General features: G+C 40.3%; 1 protein-coding gene across 1 annotated transcript in view; it reads right to left on the reverse strand.

Annotated features, from left to right (window-relative positions):
- The window catches only part of xkr7 (XK, Kell blood group complex subunit-related family, member 7), an 83,151-nt gene that overhangs the window by 11,380 nt on the left and 51,969 nt on the right, over positions 1-19,802 (reverse strand). The window contains exon 2 of the mRNA XM_024293506.2: positions 2,258-2,457. Coding sequence (XP_024149274.1) covers positions 2,258-2,457 — 200 coding nt within the window. The remainder of the gene's footprint in view (positions 1-2,257; positions 2,458-19,802) is intronic.

Raw genomic sequence — 19,802 nt, forward strand, 5'->3', positions numbered from 1 at the left:
GACTATATGAGTAGATGTTTTTAGTTGTTTGTCTATAAAGGTACTTTCAGCCAATCAAAGTACTGCATACCCAACAAGTTAATTATTGACTAGAAATGTGTTAGTAATCTCAGTAATTCCAAACAAAGCAGGTTGATCATGATCCTTTCCACCCACCATGACGATCCACCAGTGCATTGTTGGAAGCAGGCGTGTGTTGTACTGGAATTAATTAGGACACAAGGGTTAACTCACAGACTGATCTGGAATACTTGAATGGACAGAAACACGAGTCTACTTCAAGGAATCGTCAGGGAAGATTGTGTGCATTTCCTGAAGAGATGCAAACCCTTCCTGTTGCGTGGTAAACTGAAGGGTAGTTTGAGTATTGAAATGTTGAGCAGCACCGTGAGCTGCTTTGTTGTGGACTCCTTGTTGTGTTCTGTGCAGGTTTTTGGTGTCAGCTCCGTGTTTTCACTGCTTGTCTTCTCCTTCTGTTGCCAGGTGTATGAGGGTGTAGAGGGAGCGTGTTTTGTTTTATTCATCAAAGCCTGGTCTACTTCTTGTGAGGGGAGCATGAATAAAGCACAGACTCTTCTACTGATACCTGCCTGGAGCAGAGACACACTCACCAACACAGCCACAGTCCCCAGGAAACGAAACAAATGCCTACTTCAGTGCAAGATTTAACATATGAAGACAGGAATATTACTTCTTTACGCAGATATTTGGCATTTGTGCTGGATATCTGCACAATCTGTGCAGATACGGCTTTTATAAGGATATATATTTAAGATAAGTGAGCGATGATAAAATGATGGTGGGTTTTGTTTGGAGCTGTCACAGAGCAGCAGCTGACACAGAGAAGCCCAGACCTGCATCTGCACAGAAACTTTCTCCACTTCTGAAAAAAGTAGTCTCTCCAGCGTGTCCTGGGTCTTCCCCAAGGTCTCCCCCTGCTGGGACATGCCCCAAACACCTCCCCAGGCAGCTGTCCAGGAGGCATCCAAAAGAGAAGCCTGGCTTCCATTCTACACTATTTATACAGCCCAATATCACAAAACAATGGCCTCATTGGACTTCAGTACTCTACTCTACTCTACTCTACTCTACTATACTATACTATACTCTACTCAATTTATTCTGCCTAATATCACAAAATTGTTTCATAGCACTTCATTACGCTACTCTACTCTACACTATTTATACAGCCCAATATCACAAAATAATGACCCCATTTGACTTCATTACTCTACTCCACTCTACTCTACTCTACTCTACTCTACTCTACTCTACTCTACACTATTTATACAGCCCAATATCACAGAAAATGGCCTCATTGGACTTCAGTACTCTATTCTATTCTACTCTACTCTACTCTACTAAATTTATTCTGCCTAATATCACAAAATTGTCTCATAGCACTTCATTACTTTACTCTACTCTACTCCACTCTACTCTACTCTACTCTACTCTACTCCACTCTACTCTACTCTACTCCACTCTACTCTACTCTACTCTACTCTACTCTACTCTACACTACACTATTTATACAGCCCAATATCATGAAACAATGGCCTCATAGGACATCATTACTCTACTCAATTTTATTCATACACCCTAATATCACAAAAATCTTTCACTGAGTTTCAGTACTTTACTCTACTCGACTCAAATTTATTTAATTTTATTTATAGAGCCTGATATCACAAAATGGCTTCATTGGGCTTCAGTACTCTACTTTATTCTGCTGTACTCTACTCAATTTTACTTATACAGCTTAATGTCACAAAAATGCTTCATTGGGTTTCAGTACTCTTCTTACCTCATCTCTACTCTACTCTACTCTACTCTACTCTACTCGAGTTTATTTATACAGCCTATAATGTCACAAAATTGCTTCATTGGGCTTTAGCACTCTACTCTACTCGACTCTACTTTATTTAATTTTATTTATAGAGCCTGATATCAGAAAAATGGCTTAATGTTGCTTCAGTACTCTCCTCTCATCTACTCTACTCTACTCTACAATGTAAATAGACCAGAACTGAATCTATCTTCCTATCCTTTTGAATATCTACGATAGTTATTAAGAGATTCTTTATATTATACAAAGCTCTTGAGTAACAAAGACATCCTATACTGTACCACTACAAATACTAAAAATAATTAGACAATAAAAGGAAAAGTCAAATAATGACAAACCTGACTGCATGTTTCTATCTAATGAGTGGTTTAGTTATTTTAAAGACCTCGTGGGAGGAACAGCGTCTCGCACCTTGCAGAGGGAGGACGGCGTTTCCGTGGATCATGATGCTCAGCTGCAGAACAAGCTGTGGGGCTGACTTCAGGAAGGCCTCCAGGAGGCGGAGCATGGTGATGTCAGCGCTCTCAAACATCAGCCTCCAGTGGAAGTGGCGGCGGGGCCCGTTGCTGTGCCAGCGGCTCTGGGCGCCCAGGTAGAGGGCGTGGATGTACCTGAGGATGACAGGGAGACATTCAGAGCCTCCATAAACTACAAAGATCTACCAAACGAGACAAGCACACAGATCCACATATCCAAGACCTCTTCCAGACAGAAACAACCTACTGCTGGAGATGGGTCATCCACACATGTACAGGAAGAGTAACGGAGAGAACAAGGTCACTAAGAAGATATTATGTACATACTGTCGCATCAAAGTTGAAGTAAAAAGTAGGAAAGTCATCATTGGGGCTAAATAATCTGAGGGACATGAATCCAGGGTATTTCTATAGAGTGTTGTGTTCAAAAATATATTTATTTATATTTAATATGAAGAATAAATACAAATTAATAAATCAGAACAACCTTTTTCTTCTTTTGTCTGAACTCTAAAAACTATTTCTTTTAGTAATTCTGCAAATCTTTGATCTAATTCCTCAACTGTGCTGCCTCCTCCATGATTCATGCTTCAGCCGTCGTCTTTGGTGGAGAGCCATGCCCTGCAACCCGCCAATAATCAGGTTAAGTTTTAATAACAAACACATTAATACTGTTTTCTGCACTGAGACCTTCAGGGGCTGAAATTGTTGATTTTTTTTCCTTGTTATTCCTGCATTTCTGAGCTCATTTTTCACTGAATTTGTGATGTTTATTTTTTATGTGACTCAAAGACAAACATTTGATAGTCAGATATTACATCTTCTGGCTTTTGCTGCAAGCCAAATTCTGGGCCATACAAATAAAAACAGCATGTGTTTGAGACGAGCAGCATAGTGATACAAGAAAAAGAAAAAATAAGTAAATGAAATCTCTTAATGGACAAAAATCCTCAACATTTGCCAGTAAAGAAAAACACCTCCGGGGCAAACGCGCAGAATTCGGAGTCGCAAAACATCTTGACACAAATTGAGGCGGGGAACAAATAATGCAAACACACACATATTTATGAAGCTGCTCCCTTCCAAATGTGTCTGATATTTCCCTTCATGGGAGAGTGGAGGAACGCATCATCAGGGGCGAAGATTGTTGCAAACTGCTGTGGAGGAGATGAAGGACTGCTGGGTTGAGGAGGAGAAAGGATGCTCACTGTGAGGCAAAGTGAGACGACACTCACTTCCTTCGCTTCTGCATCCTCAAGCAGATTTTAAATGGAGGGGTAAAAATAACCTGGCAGTCTGCACACACACACACTAGCTATAGGACAACATCCAACCCTGCAACACACAGATAAGCTCCACTGCAAGTGTGCACGCTCGACACACCTTCATGCAGGCGCGTGCCAACAAAAGGTCTCATGCACAAACAGAGTGACGGGCAGGCGGGGAGGCCAACGAGGCAGTCAGAAAATCTGTAGCTCTGCAAATAACTTGCTGCCCAAGCACCACTGACACTCCCCCATTCAATCCATGAGTGTGTCCCCCCTTCACTCTGTCTGCATCATTGCTTTTTTCCTCTAATTTTCCTCTCCTGGAGCTGCTCCTTGTTTTTCTCCAGTTTCTTGGTTTGTCTAAGCGCTGACGAGTTCAGGTCGGATTTGACTTTTTCTCCAGTTACGCCACCGGTTTGTGCGTTTATAAAATGAGCAGAAACAATAAATTCCCCTCCAGTTAACTGACAGTTTTTTTAATATTTTGGCCCTACAAAATGACAATCAAAAGCTTCACTAAAGACAGTAAGTTTGAAGACTTTGGACCAATCCGAATTCTTCCCTTCTCCCTTCCTCTTCATTTGGCCCTCCAAATAGAGTTATGAAAAAATTGTGTCTAATATTTCGGACGCACTTTTGTCGACGATGTTGCCAACAATCGTAAGTCCGTTAGCTTTAGCGCAGAGCTTCCAGCGCTTGAATATACATAACAACAGCAGTTTTATCACCTTCAAAAGGTCACGCTACAAAAAAAGTCATTACTTATATTTAAATTTAAGCTTCTGTGGTTTAGAGTGCATCCACGTGAAGAAAAGCGCTTCTCAGCGCGACGCAGTTTAGCCTCCCGAGGGAGAACTAGACCTCCGTTTAAAAAATACATTTCCTGGACACACTCACACTCAAACTTCCCCTTCAAACGGAGGGGAAAAGAGAAGTGCTAGGGAGAAGGGAAGAATTCGGATTGGGCCTGTATCTCTTTGTTTTATTTTAAGAAGAGTCTTACACATTCATGATATATTCTTAACATTTTTGTCCTTATGTTTGTTTCAAAATCATTTACTGTATATGAGAACTGGACTGAGTGTGACGTCAAATTTAGGTTATGTCCGAATTCCTTCCCTACTCTCTACATGGTGCGCTTGCCATTTTCTAGTGCTGTCTGAATCTAAAATTCCAAGATGGAGTGTCCCAGAAATTTCCCAGAAGTCTTTGCCAGAAACTAGTGTTTATTAATGCTCACTACAATAGTCAATATAGATCACAATGCATTGCGGTCAAACAATTTTTGTGAAAAAATATTTAAATGTAATTTTTTTTAAAACTATCCACATTTTCGTCATCAGAACGCAGTGGAGCCACTGCGTTCTGATGATGAGCAGCACCGGGCAAAATATTGATTATGTCAAACTATGGCTTTATTTTCTTTGTTGTTTTTAATTATTACCTTTTTTATAAAATATCACTCAAAATGGGTGGTGTGTCAAACAGTTAAAAAAACAAAAAACAAAAAACACATTAATGTGTAGCTTAATTCTTGCAATTTGGCAGCCCCCTCCAGCAGATGGCACCCTAGGCAGCCGGCTAGGTCACCTACGCCCAAGGCCGGCCCTGAGTATGGTATCCAAATCGCTTTTAAAATCCAGGGTTCTAGGTAGTCCTGCACTATATAGTTTTTTAGTAGTTAGGGATTAGGGTTGGAATTCTGAGATAGCCACTGAAAACGACTCACTCGCCATTTTTTTTACAATACAGATGCCCTCTTGTTGGAGCCAGGTGTCTTCAGTCAACAGTGATTGGTCCAAATCGGTCAGAGTCACGGTTTCTATGGCAACCACCAACTCTTACCAACCAGGAGAACGTTGTTGGTGGTCCACACCCCTTCCACTTGCAGAAACCTGTCACACTTTGAACGTTGGATATTTGACCACTTACTTAATTGCTTAAAACTTGAATAGATGAACTAAAGAAGAAAAAAAATGAAAAATGTATCAGATCAAGAACAGCTATTCTGACAAACATTGACTGAGTGAAAGCTGTTTATTACTCCATAGAAGTCTGTGGGATCTCGGAACCAAAGAGGGGGGCTTCAAACAGTCCAGTTCTCATATACAGTCAATGAACAAAACTCGTCACTGTGGGTTTGATTAGACTAAAAGGCCAAACTTTGACTCCTTTCTTTTGTTTTACAGACTAAAGAAACAAATTAAGAAAAACAGTTAAGAACGTAAGGAAAGAAAAGTCGTAGCTAGCCAGCTAACAATTAAAACCACCAATTAAGACCACCAGGAGGTGAAAATTACTCCCGTTTTGAAAAGTTGAAATTTTCTCCCCAAAATCATTTATTTACAGTCTGGTTGTAAAAACTTTTGAATGTTTGTTGCTTCTTCTTCTTCACACACTGCATGCTCCTCCAGACCTCCTCGGGTCAATGGGCGAAATTAAAGATTATCAATCCAGTCAATATATTATGTCAATGTTTGAAACCAAAGTTCATATGAGCCTTCACACCTCCTAATAAACTAGTTTGAACCAAATAACCCAGGTGTAAAAGTGCCCTCTCTCTATTTCTGCCTCTCAATTAATCTTTATCTGCGTCTACTTTCTATCTCCGTCCTCCTCTTGGTGTCTGTCATTTTCAGTCTGCCTCCATCCAATTCCCTCAATCTCTTGTTTTCCCATCTCTCTATTTATTTACTTCTTCCCTCGGGTGCTCTGCCTCAGGCCTCCAATCTATCAAATCTGTAGAAATCCTCCCCTCTTCCTCCTCTCTGCCTGAGAGGCCCCAGTGTCGGACTGATGAGACCAAACGCATTTGCAAACGCAAGCTGCCAAGTTAAATGGTGAACCAAGAATGAACCCAAGAAGAAATGCTTGCGTGAAAAAGTAATTAAACTGTTGCTCACACTTCATCTAAACCTCCTTTGAACGGATGTTATAATGTGGAGAGATGAAGTCTGGCAATCAGCACCAAAAAAAACAGAGACTGGGGCCAGTAATTTGCAGTTTAGCTGCAGAAGCAGAAGTTTAAAGGCTAAGATGTTCAGCAAATTAGTCAGTCTTTGTGCTCTTACATAAAAGACGTTCTTCTGTTCTCGTTTTACTGATCAACAACATTGATAAGGCTGCTCAAGGAGGAAACAGTGTGTTTCTGGTTTACTCTGAACAGAAAGTGAAGTATTCCAAATTGAAATTGAAATGAATAATTTGCTTTTGACACACATAAAACATAGTAATAAAGAAATTCTGCTGCCGGGGTGCCGCCCATTTATGTTTACAAAAATTCATTGTACAGAAAGAAAAAGATGGATGCACATGTATGACTCACTGTGATGAAAATTGTGCTTTTAATGTGTTCTTGTGGCTTTTTATTTTCGCCTGCTAATGGAACATATGTAGAGAAAATTAGGCCTAAAATTCTTAAGTATTTTTTCATTTAAATTATTGTGAATCAGAAACAGACATAAATGGAGTTTGAAAAAAGACTGAAGTTGTGATGTCACAAATGCTGCCCTGCCCCACTCCATTCTGATGCATCCACTTGCAGGATAGCTCCATTGTTGCTCGCTCGCCATTTCTGTTTAGCGTAATATTAGCTTGGAGGCGTGAGGGGCTGTAAGCTAGCAGGAGAACGTGAAGACAGATGAGTGATGGGAAGTGGGGGTGGGCTGGCTCCATGCCGACAGTTCAAATGGCCACATGTCGCCGCTCTGCAGAAACTATGTCCTCTAAAACGACATAGGTTTAGTATAATGATAATTAAAAACCCACTGGGAATGATTTTATAATAAATCTAAAGATTAGAAAGGAAAAAAAAGGCCAGACACACTCCTTTGTATCATTGCTGCAGGTGGTTAAACAACCGAGTTTAGACACAAAAGTGTGAACATTTTGTTCTCTTCGGGAGACAAAGACGAGGTTTGGTTCCTAATTAAATGCGTCCGCTAGAAGAAAACAGTACTTTCTTTGGATTAAAAAGGAAACCCAAAACAAATGAGGCTTAATTTGATTTATGTTGCAATTAAATGTAGAAAAATAACCTGTGGCCTTTTTTGTTTCAAATCCACAGATAAGTTATTTGTTTTTCTTCTAAAAACTGAATGAATGAATCGTGCTCCGACCCAGAAGGATAGATATAGAGCTGTCTGAGTTAGTCGGACCGAACCGGTCCAGTCCTTCTGGACCATGAGTCCGTTTTGTCAGAGGGACGTAAAGCTCAGGTTGGAGCAACACAGAATGAAATCTCAATGATTCAGTCTGGAAAGCCTGCAGTGAAAGTCAGACAATGGAGAAAAGCTGGCAGGAGAAAAGTGCAGGAAGTGCAAAAAAAAGTCCTCACAGTACCACAGAAAACGGTCTTTTCAGGAGATCTGTCCACTCCAAGACGATGAAGACGTTTGTCCAAAGACTCTCCACTCGTTCTAGAAAAGGAGTACGGAACTAAACAGCTGTAGAAACCTGGGCATGTTTACTATGGTTCCTTATTTTTTAAATCTTTTCCACACATAGTAAACCTTAAATCTACCGCTAATCTGTATTTTTGTTGCATCACATTCAGTCCAACTCAACTTTATTTATGAACTAAAAATAGAAAAAATAGGGAAAAAAATATTTTTTTAAGGTTTTGACCCTCTTTGGTCACTCTATGTTTGTTTGTTTGTTGATATTTTAACGTTTTTTTTTTCCTTTGGGTTTTATCCTCATTTATTCATGTGGGTAACTCCTCTGAGTTTAACCCTTTTATCACCCATCATTGATGCTTAAACATAACATTTTGAACATTCTGTAACTTTTTTTATCAACGTAATTCCAGCAGATTCTGAAGCTCAAACACTGAAGACATTTTCGATGCCCGTATGTAAAACAATACGTTGGCACTTTGAACGGGCTGGATCTGTGTTTCTGAGGCGCGTTTTGTACACCATAAAACTCTGATTTTTACACCTGTCTTGTGACAGCTTCAGACCATGATAGTGCAGACAATACAGACATTTTCAGACCAGAATTCTCACAGTTCTCAGAGTCAGTGAATGCACCGAGACTGAAGTTACCACCCTCATCGACTTTGATTGGTCCTTTCTGTTAGCCCCGCCCCAATACGCCACAACGGGGCCAAAAGTTTTGAAACGGAAATTTTCAGATTTGAAAACAAAAATAAAACAAGTTGAAAGTGATAAAAAGATTTAAAACTGAAATAAAAGTTTTGAAATGGAAATTTTGAGTTTTGAAACCTAAAAAATTAAACTTTTGAAGCTGAAAATACTTTTAGATTAACAAAAAGTTTCCGACATTTAGCATTTGTTTTAATCTATTTTATCTAAGTTTCAAATAATATTGGCCCCAATTTAGCTCCATAGATTTCCATTTATTCTTTGTCCATCTGTTCTGCTTTGCCTCCCTTTTGTTTCTCCTGTGGTTTTTGTCTTGTTCAAGTTTCTTCATAAACGTTTGAGTTTCTACTACCAAGTCAAGTCTCCAGTATTCTGGGTTCTACACCATCAGTCCCTGACGTTTGGTTACAAAATAAGACAAATGTGAGTATCTGTCATTACAAAAGTTTTGAGCTTTTTCTCTCAGTATGCTGTGAAAAGTCTGCTTGACTCAGGTGAGCATTTGCGCTCATGAATAAAGAGAAACTCAACAGACTGCTGGTGTGGAAGAAAGCTGCAGTCCTGTATAATCTTCCTGCTGTCACCAAACTCCACAATCATTACAGCCTCGACATGAGCTGATGTCCTTCCCTGGACTTTGGGGTTAAAGATTTGTCATTCTTCTGGATGATCTTGAATTTGAGAAACTGTGTATGATTGTATTCTCAATAAAACACACAACTTTTATAGATCATAAACTAATGTATGTTTTCTAGAATAAAATCATTTCAAATCTAAAAAAAACAATTATATCAAATAATATGATTTCCTAGTATCAATGTGATTACTCAAGAAATCTATCTGACCTAAATAAAGATTGTAACATCATGCAGTTTCTGATTTGTCAAAAAAGTTTTATAGAGGTCATTGTCGTTTTTTTGTAATGTGATTTGCTGATAGTTCTGATTTATGAACATTCTGCTTTGAACTTTAACCCTTTCTGAACGTGAGAGCCTCCTTTGTTTTTAATGTTTGTACATCTCAGAATCATTAACTGTCACTGCATCTCCTGGTCATTTCTGTTCAGCGGTTGATCAATGTGTGGACATTTGCGAGTCCTCCTGTCATCGCTCCTCATCAGTACTGAGCCGGCATCACTGGCAGCCCATTACTCCAAATCGTTCATTAAAGAGAAGAAGATCGCTGGAGAGTGACAGGACGGAGCACACAAGTGAACAGAAGAAAGAAAATGAGTATTTATTAATAACGCTTCTCTGCAGTTGATCAAAGGCCTGAGTGGACTTCTGACCCGCCCCCTCCGACGGTCTCTGAGGGGAAGAATTGGCTCTTGCAGCGGGCCTTTAACAAGCCTCTGATCTATTAGTCACTAACACAGGGGAGACGTGTGCGTGCTCTGAAAATCTTTCAGCTGTCAAAGCGCGGTCCTTTAACCTCCGTCAGCTCTGTGCTGACTCCCAACCCGTCCATTCCCGCGTCAGCGCTTACATCTGCTGCTTGTGGGCACGCCTCCTTCACGGGCGAGTTACGAAACAAGCCGGTTCTCCCTTCTGATTGGGCTGAGTCATGCTAGGTGGAAGCAGCGTTTCCATTCAAACTGCATGCGGACTTGTTCTAATGGGGAATGTGTTTTCATTTGCTGTCATCAGAGTCTGGTCTCAGACCTGCAGCCTCGCTTGGGTTTATTTTCAGGCTGCAGACGAGAAGCTAAAGGTTTTCTCACTGATGAAAAGACACAAATACAACGTCTTGGAGTCTTTGGGAGTTAAATCCGAGAACACGTATAAGCAATTATTTTTGGGAGAGATCCGTGTGAAACAGATCAGTCATGTGATGCACCGGAAGACAATTATGGCCAAAGTTTTTAAAGAAGTTGGGTCTCATTGTTTGCTTTTCTTTTCTGTGGTTTTCCTGTGCTGCTCTCAGTGTCTTGTTTGTTGGCAACGGCTCGGAGCCTCATTTCAGTGAAAACTGCAGGCAGACAGAGCGCCTGCAGCTGGTAAATATAAAGGAGCTTTCAGCAGCTGATGAGCTAAATGGAATATTCCTGTCAGGTGTTGATTGAATAACAGAAAAATGTAAAACAAATGGGTAAAATGAGCTTTGAAGCATCACATTGTGACAAAAATGACTCAAAATAATATGATCTTGGTCTTGGGTCGCAAAAAAAGTCCAGTTTTGGCTTCTAAATGGATTATTTTATGTAAAATATGTATTTATAAAGAATCAAAAAGCTCAGATGAGGAATACTGTTTTATAGTATGTTTACTTAGGACCAAATTCAATAAAAAAATTGTATTTTTCATGTTTTTAACAAGTTCTTGTAGCATTTTTCCCATGATGGATGACAAATATAAATAAAACTAATCTCAGAAATACATTTCTGAGTATTCCTTTATTGAAATCATTTTAAATAAGGAGCAGAAAAGAAAATGTTTTGGATAATGAGCTTATTTTGCTCCTCTCTGCTCCACAATGGGGAGGGGAAAGGGGGGGTGCTCTGTTCAAACAGTCCAATCCACAACTTATATGTGAATTTCAAATGAACTCCTGCCGCTCTGCAGAAACAATGTCCTAGAAAATGACACAGGCGTTTTGATGTAGGCTAAAACAGCATAATCATAATTAACAGACCACTGGGAATGTTTTTAAAATAGATAAGATGATTGGAGTGAGTCCTTAAAGATCCACTACAAATAAAACTGTGTTTTTGGTTTATTTAACATATTCTCGACACATTTTTCTCTTGATGGAGGATGTCTACATACATTTATTTAAGGTTATAACTGTGCTTCTGAGTATTTCTTTTTTCAAATCATGTTGGATCAGGTGAAGACAAAACTGCACCTTAAAAAAGTTTAGGTTTGTGGCGCAGCAACTGCCAAACTCTTCAATTGCTACTCCAATTCAAAATCCTCCACCTGAGACAAATAGATCCATGAACATCTTCATTTTCCTCGTCTGAGATGCGGTCTGACTTAAAACTGTACGACTGGATAGCTCGGATATTGCTCTCTGTTTCTTTTGCTATGCTAATGTTAGCTTGGAGTAGTAAGCTGCTACAGGCCATGTGGAGAGAGAGTAAACAAAGGAATTCTGGGATGTCAAAGTAGTGTTCTGCACCTGTCCACAGCCCAGAGGTGAATGTCCAATAAACTCCTGGCACAAATGTGCTTTTTTAATTGCAAAAATCTGTATGAGGATCATAAAATACCACTGTTTTCAATAGATACAAATATAGTTAAAGAGGGACTTCAAAGTTTGGTTGTTGCTTTTCATTTTTGTTTGAATTGGCTGTCATACAGTCTATTTTTTGTACTAGTGTCACAATTGTAAAGGGAAAGCTTTTGTGGATGTATCTGTAAATAGTACTAATTAAAATGTTGCCAAACCTTGCTACTGAATACCCAACAGCACATTCTGTCACTGTTTCTTGTTTATAAGTTGCCTAGGAGCAAACAGGAGTGAAGGACTGGTAACTTTCAGATGGTCATAACATCCATCCATCCATCCATCCATCCATCCATCCTTCAAACCCACTGATTCCCTTTTGAGGTCACATGGTTGCTGGAGCCTATCCAGCTACAGTTTGTAGCATGCAGTATGATGATACGGGTCGATAAGAAGGTTTGTCATCACTTAGATGTAATATTAATTCACAAATATACTAATTTAAGACTTCTTAAGGAGTGAGCGTCTCATGCTAACACAGGTTGGAAAGTCCAACTCTCCCCACACATTGTCACAGGCCACATCATGAACTGGAGAGTGAAGGTGGACAGACCTGCTCTCACTCCTGAACCAAACCCACTGAACATATGTGGAATCAGCTTGGGAGGGAGCACCGTGCCAGAGTGACCAACACAACCACGTTGGCCGACTTACAGAAAACGCTGACTGATGAATAAGATCCTACAACAGTGAGTGAGCAGCATGAGGAGGAGGAGGTGCCAGACTGTTGTGGCTGAGAGATTCTTTCAAGTAATACCGAGGCGGCTTTTTGTCAAATGAAGAACTTGTGAAAGTGCTTTTGTGTCTTGTTATCTCAGATCGTGACAACAAATCAAGTAAGCGTTAGCAAATTGAAAAAGAAAGTTTTCATATGTTCATCATGTTATGAGTGTCACCTGCTCTTGAACCACCTGTTCTCCAGCTGGTTCTGGAACCAACCTTAAGTCCATGTCTGTCTATCTTGCGTGTTTGTCTGTTTCTCTGCTTTTGGATTTTGTAATTAGATCATAGAGCAAATATCCCTTCACAAAGTAGTAGTACTCTCAAAGTTTATTTTACTAAGTATACTTGAGTATAAGTATAGCAAGTATATTATAGACCATGTACGCGGAGTACAGTATAGTGTATACAAAGTAAGCTTTGAATGCACCGCCTCACTTTCATCATACACTAAATGTACTTAAATAGATTACTTATTGCTAAGGGATTACAAGCTTTTATCGGATGACATTGGTTTTGAATTGCCACAGAGCTTACATTTAATGGTTCCTATGGTTCAGTAAACACTGGAGACATCAAGAGCACACAACACTTGAGCTTGTTTCAGCCTTATGTGGTTTTAAAGTCATCTTGCAACAGCTGGTAAGATGTCCAAGGAGTGAAAATCTCAGCACTCCCCTGAGTTTTCATTGGTAACATCCTGATGTTGGGGTCTGTATGGGAAAAGCATACGGACCACTGACAGTGTACAGACAACTGGACTGAGTGACTCCTCCCCCCTCAAGTTCCAAACAGGAAGTAGCTACTGGCTCCAAGAAGCCAAAATCACATAGACTTCGATTGAAAAATAAATTACTCAATCATTCTATTTGTCAGAAAAACAATCCTTGCTCTGATACCTTTCCTAATTTTTTTTTCAAGATAAGATGCTTACTCATGATGGGCAACAGTAGTTGCCATGGAAAGAATCAGACCAATCACTGTTGTCTGGTTCCAACATGGAAACCGAAAAAATGGCGGAAAAATTGTGACTGAATTGGCTTTATTTTGCTGGAGCCTCGAGTGAGGCATTTTCTATGGGTGACATCACCCTCACACAGTCCAGTTCTCTTTATACAGTCAATGATCATTGGACCCACCTGTCAGTAACCTTTTGGGACAGACCTTCATGTTATATACTTAAAACAATCATCCCTGCCATGTGTGAGAGTTCTCTGTGTCAGAATTAGCAGATTGAGACCGAGTACGTAAATACTTCACTTTAACAGTTATGATTACTTTAAATCCTGGAGATGAAGCTCCGGCTTTCTAAATGTTTGACAACAATTTGTTCCATGTTACATTTTTTTCTTTGACTCATGATGGATGAAACAAAAAAATAAAAATTCTGTCCCTCTGTTTGACATTAAGACAGAAAACCTTCCACAATCCTTTCTTCAACAATAAATACATTACATGGTATTCTCTTGAAATTATGAGTGAAGGCACATTCTAGTAAAAACCATCCAACTTTTTGGCAATACAAAACTTCGATACTTTTTTTTTTTTAGTTTCAGGGGTGTAGCTCAGGTCTTTTTTCTGGTTAAACTACTTGGGTAAAGTTTTCCTCCACAAAGCTCAGGCAGATATAACTTCCCTGGGAAAAGCCTGGAGTGCCACAGCTCTGGGTGTTCTTATGATTCGAGCACAGCAAGAACTGAGTTTCAATCAGAAATAATTTAGGAAAAAGCCCTATAAAAAGTGAGAGGGCTTGGGTGGCTGTTAAGCACGCTGTCACTTATAGCAGGCAGACAATTTGTTTATTCCTATAAACTGATTCACGAAGCACTTTTCTGGATGTGAATATTTAAAAAAGCACTGGGCAACACGGAGGCCTGGAGGCATCTGTTACTACTGTATGTCAGGCTCACAGAGGAGCACGAGAAGTTTCCTCCCCGGCAGAGATGAAAAGCCCCCCCACAGTGGGTGGATGGAGGTTAGAACAGTCAGCCTCCTGCTAGTCTGTGAATAATGCAGCTGTCAAAAAGCTCAAAATTAAACATATTGAATACACCCCGGACAGCCTTAGGCTCTGCTGCAGTCACACACACACGCATGCATGCATGTGGATATGCACACAAACACACACTGGCACTAGTATTTACACAAAACGCCTCGGATACACCGCTCGGATGGAGTAAAACAAACACAAGCATCCAAAACAAACCCCTCAGGGCGCGGTCGCTCTCAAATGTTCAGTTCTCACTTTTAAATGGAGACACCATGTGTGAGGGGATCTACCAGCACAGTGGTGACGCTATCGGAGGGCATGTTCTATTATTATTATTGTTATTTATTTATTTATTGTGCATGATTAAAATGTAATCAAACAGGGAAGTTGGAGGCTGACTCCACCCACAGCCGAAATTTAAAAATCCAGTCAGAGGGGTGGGGCTGCAGTTCATGATGTGGGACTTGAATAGTTTGATATTCATTCATCTTCTTGGTCGCTTTGACCCTTTCTGGGTCGCGGGGGTGCCGGAGCCTAACCCCGCTACTGATGGGCGAAGTCAGCAGTCATCCTGAACAGGTCGCCTCAATCACCCGTTCACTCTCACTTTCACACCTACAATTTAGAGTCACCAATCAACCTATGAAGCATGTTTTTGGACGGTTTAAGAGTCCCTGGTGAAATCCCACGCATGCATGAGGAGAACATGCAAACAGAAACATCCCCAGTTGGTGTTTCTGTAGTATTTAGTTTGACCAATCACGAAATTCAACTGTAGTACCTCATTTCAACCCGTAGGAGGACGGTTTTGACTATATTTTCAAGAAGTTATTCTAATTTGTCAAAAAATTGGCAATGACCAACATACAGCACTTTTAAGGCCGTATTTATAGAGGTCAACAGACAAAAAAAGTTGATTTGGGGCTATGTTAGCTTTTAAAATCTCACTCCGATCATCTTTTGATATATTGAAAAGATTTTCCCTGTTGTTCTTTAATTATAATTATGCCAGAAATGTAAGAAATTCACCAATGAGTTGTGAGACTGTTAGTACATAGTAAGCCCACCCCTACTTCCCATCATCCACCTGTTTTACACGCTCTCCTTCTAGCTCACAGCCCCTCACACTCCCATCTTAACATCCGCGGTGCCACAGAATTGTGACCAGTATCAGAGCTATCCAATCGTATAGCTTCTGATCTAGCTTAGACAAGGAAAGCAAAGACGTACATGGATAGTAGTCTACATGTGGATGCATATTTGCAACATCACAATTACAATCTTTTTCTAGCTGCATTTATTTGTCTGCTCCTCAATCGCAATATGAATAAATAAATACTCAGAAAGGCCATTTTTATCCTAACTTCCTTACTATCTTTCCATCATTGGAGAAATGCCACATGAACCTGTTAAAGACACCTAAAACTCAATTTTCTTTGGAGTGGGTCTTTATACTACTCTTTCATCAATTTCACAAAAAAAAATAAAAAATAAAAAAAAACTATATATAATACTTAAAAAAAAAGGCTGGTGTCTCATTTTTTAAATAAGCTTATTAGAAAACAAAATCACTATAAAAAAGAACAAGTCCACTGTGGTTCCACTCAGCAGTTTTATGCACCTATTCATAGAGAATTTAGCAGCATTTAATATCAATTCATCGCTTTAACACGTGAGGCATCACCAGTGACGCTAAAACACTAAATATTTAACATACTGTAGCTTTTCAACCGTCAACACAATCGTCATTCCAGTAGATTCTGAAGGATGAGCCACTTTTCTCCTTCAGAATCTACTGAAATGACGTTGATCATGTTAACAGTAGAAAAGCTACAGTAAATCAATGAACATATACTCAAGTACCTTGAACGCTGGCACCAAACTATAACCACCAGGAGGGTTCAGTGTCTTGCCCAAGGACACGTCTTCCAATCAGAGGTTGACTGCTCTACTTCTACACCATACAATAGTTGGATTAAATATGACTGTTAACCAAACTCATCCATTTTAAGAATCTTTGTAATATTTTGTGCTAAATATTGTTGTGTCTTTTGAAAGCAGAACCTCTTTAGTGGTTTTTACAGCAATTAACGACTTTCCTGGATACATTTTGGTAAATTTGTGTCATCCGATGCTCCTTAGGTACCAGACTATAAATATTTTCCTCTTGCTGCAGACATCTCTGAAGACTTTTTGTTCTCCTTTGGGGAAAATGCTTGAAAAGCATGCAACTCAGATATCCTGGGACCCCTTTGTAAATTTGGATGATTTACACCTGTATGGATTCCTCACTCACAATAAAGTCAAATTAAGATTCACAAATTGAATCCCTTTGATGTATGATTTATTGCAAAAAAAAAAAAAAAAAAAAAAAACACTGATTCCTCTCCCAGGAGCATTTCTCTCCAGCTTGTAACTGGAACAGAATGGTCTGAGACAGTTTTCTCTGGAATCTGATCCAGGATGGAAAAAGCCAAATTCAGAGCTTGGCTGTAAAATTTGAGAAGTTTTTTTTTTTTTTTTTGGCTGTAGCTTCAGAGTGGTCATCTTTACATCTTTGAAACTGGCAGATCCTTGACTTTTAGCTGAAGCCAGGCTATTGTCGCCCATCAAAACACCTCAAAAATAATCCTTTATTAAGTTAGTAAGGAATCACAAGGCAACGCTTTTCTCCAGCTTGTGCTGCGTGACTCTACTCCATGGTGGTTTGAGTCTTTTTTTAGCCCAAATTCAAGTTAGCTTCCAGTCTGCAGTTTCTCTGCAAATGTCTGAAGACAATACAGCTTCATGATACAAGTCTTTATGATTTGTTTTATTTAGACTTTGTGTGCAAAAATTGAGAAGCAGTTGAATAGATTTTGAAATATCTGAATTTTATCAGTGATTTCCACATCAGCTGTCCTCAGAATATCCATACATGATGTGACTTTGTTTTCTGTCGTTTTTCCGCTTTATCTAGGAAGGAAGCCACAAAGGCTTTCGCACATCTGCTGACAGAAATGCTGTAATTGCACCCATTTAATGGTAATGTCCTGTGAGCTGACCTCCATTCACGGAGCAGCTGACAGCTGATTCTGACGTCGGGGGCCCAGAAAGATGACTGCGGCTCCGCACAGGCCTGACAAACCCTGTCAGGGCTCTGCAACATTTTGCCTACATGTCAAGACGTGATTCCCACTGATGTGGGGCCCAGGACCGCTAACAAGTTTGGACCTGACGCCCGCTCCACGGCGTGCTGTGATTCTGATGTGGCCGTGCAGCGGCTGTGAGCGTGGAGCGCGGGCAGGATGAGCCACGAGCAAATGTTTGGAAACCCACACAGGGCAGAAATAACGTCTCCTCGCTGTCTGCGCGGAGCTCAGCTGTCAACACCGACCTACTTAGACTGTCACACTGAGAAACGCAGAGCAGAGAGAGGAGGATGTGAGATTATGGGCAAAGGAGAACGCAAAAAAGGAGAAGAAGATGAAACTGAAAGGGAAAGAAGGGAAAATTGCAAGAAACGAGTGGCTTGTGTTTATGAGATTACACAAAGCCAGAAAAAGGATGGATGTCTAAAGCAAAGGAAGAAAGTGGCAAAAACAAAGTGATAGATCATCGATTACTGCAGCCAAAAAAGCTGCCAAGCTGCTAAACAGATAGGATCACTCGAGCACTCAAGTGTTTAATTGGAAATTGTGAAATGTGTGGAACGGGGGATGTTATCATTTAACTGGAGGGCTGAAGCCTGATCTTTTATCTCCACGCCGCTCCGTCTCTCAGTCCCATATTCGTCATTCAGGAGCCGCAGAAAATTCTGCTGAGCAACATTTTCAAGGAGAAAACAAGGACGAGAAGGAGACCAAACGAGGAGAAGACGGGATGGTGGAGGAGTTTGACAGACGGGTAATGGGGAGGAAAGACATGTTTGGGGAGGGCAGCACAGAAAATGAGAGAATGCAGTGGAAAAGATCAAATAAAAAAGGTTGAACTCCAATCATCTTTTGATCTATTGTAAGATTAGGCTGTTTTTAGCCAGGACATAGTTTCTCCAGAGGGGCAGTAGTTCATTAGAAATTCATCTCTTTGTTTTTTTGTTTTTAATTAATCTCTAAATTGTGGGCGGAGCTGGTGGTGCAAAGATGCCTGCCCTCATTTCCAATCATCCCTCTGTTTACACCGTCTCCTGTTGGCTTACGGCCTCTCCAAACCCCACAATAGTAGCGGTGCAAGAAAAATGCAGAACGATTTCAGAGCCAACGAGCCGTAAAGTTCTGATCCAACTAAAGCTCAGACGAAGTAAACAAAGACAAACAAATTTGTCCGCAAGTGGACAAATCAGAATGGAGTGGAGCCCCGAGTTTGAGGTCTGCCCAGCGAATTCATTAGGGCCGTGGAGACAAGTCAAGTTGGTTGTTGACACAGCATTATTTAACCCTAGAGCACCATCGCCGGGTGATTTTAACCCGAGCAAAAGTGTTATGATAAAGTCATACATGTCCCAGGAACGGGTGGACCAAAGACCATGTCTCCATGTATCTTTTTTTATTTTTTTTAAGCCATTTTTTGTTCTCAAATTCCAATTTTTTCCATCATTTTCCAGCATGTTTTCAGGATCTTCCTATGCTCATATTTTCCATTTTCTTACATAAAGCACAGCTGAAAATAAAGGAAAACGACTCTAATTCATCACGTATTCAGTGTCTCAGTTTTGTTTTCCACTTAAACCTCCGACTGCTAGCTATCAGCACAGTGCACTGACTCCTGGTACACACTGGACGCAGAAGTGCCGCGTAATGGACGCCACTTCGATTCGGCGCTCTTGTTAACCCATGTTGTGGTTCACACCGGACGCAGAGCGCCGCGGTCCTCCGCAGAAAGCTCAGGCAGTGCAGCCGATCGTTTCGGCGTTTGGTCTATTTTGAGCACTAGTGATCCACATCAATTCCACATCAATTCTGGCAGGAAGTTACATCAAAAATTTTCAAAATGTAACAAATTTTTCACAATAAAACTCCGCGATTCACCATGACGCACTCCGCTTCGCGGCGCTTCCGTGTCAAGTGTGAACTTAGCAGGAGCCTCTACACCACAGTCAAAACAGCTTGTGTTAAATGTTCTGTCATCCTCCCAGTATTTACTTTACTTTACTTTTTTCAAACTGAAAAATATTTTGTTGGGGAAATC

The sequence above is a fragment of the Oryzias melastigma genome, linkage group LG7, assembly GCF_002922805.2.
Source record: "Oryzias melastigma strain HK-1 linkage group LG7, ASM292280v2, whole genome shotgun sequence".
NCBI lineage: Eukaryota > Metazoa > Chordata > Actinopteri > Beloniformes > Adrianichthyidae > Oryzias > Oryzias melastigma.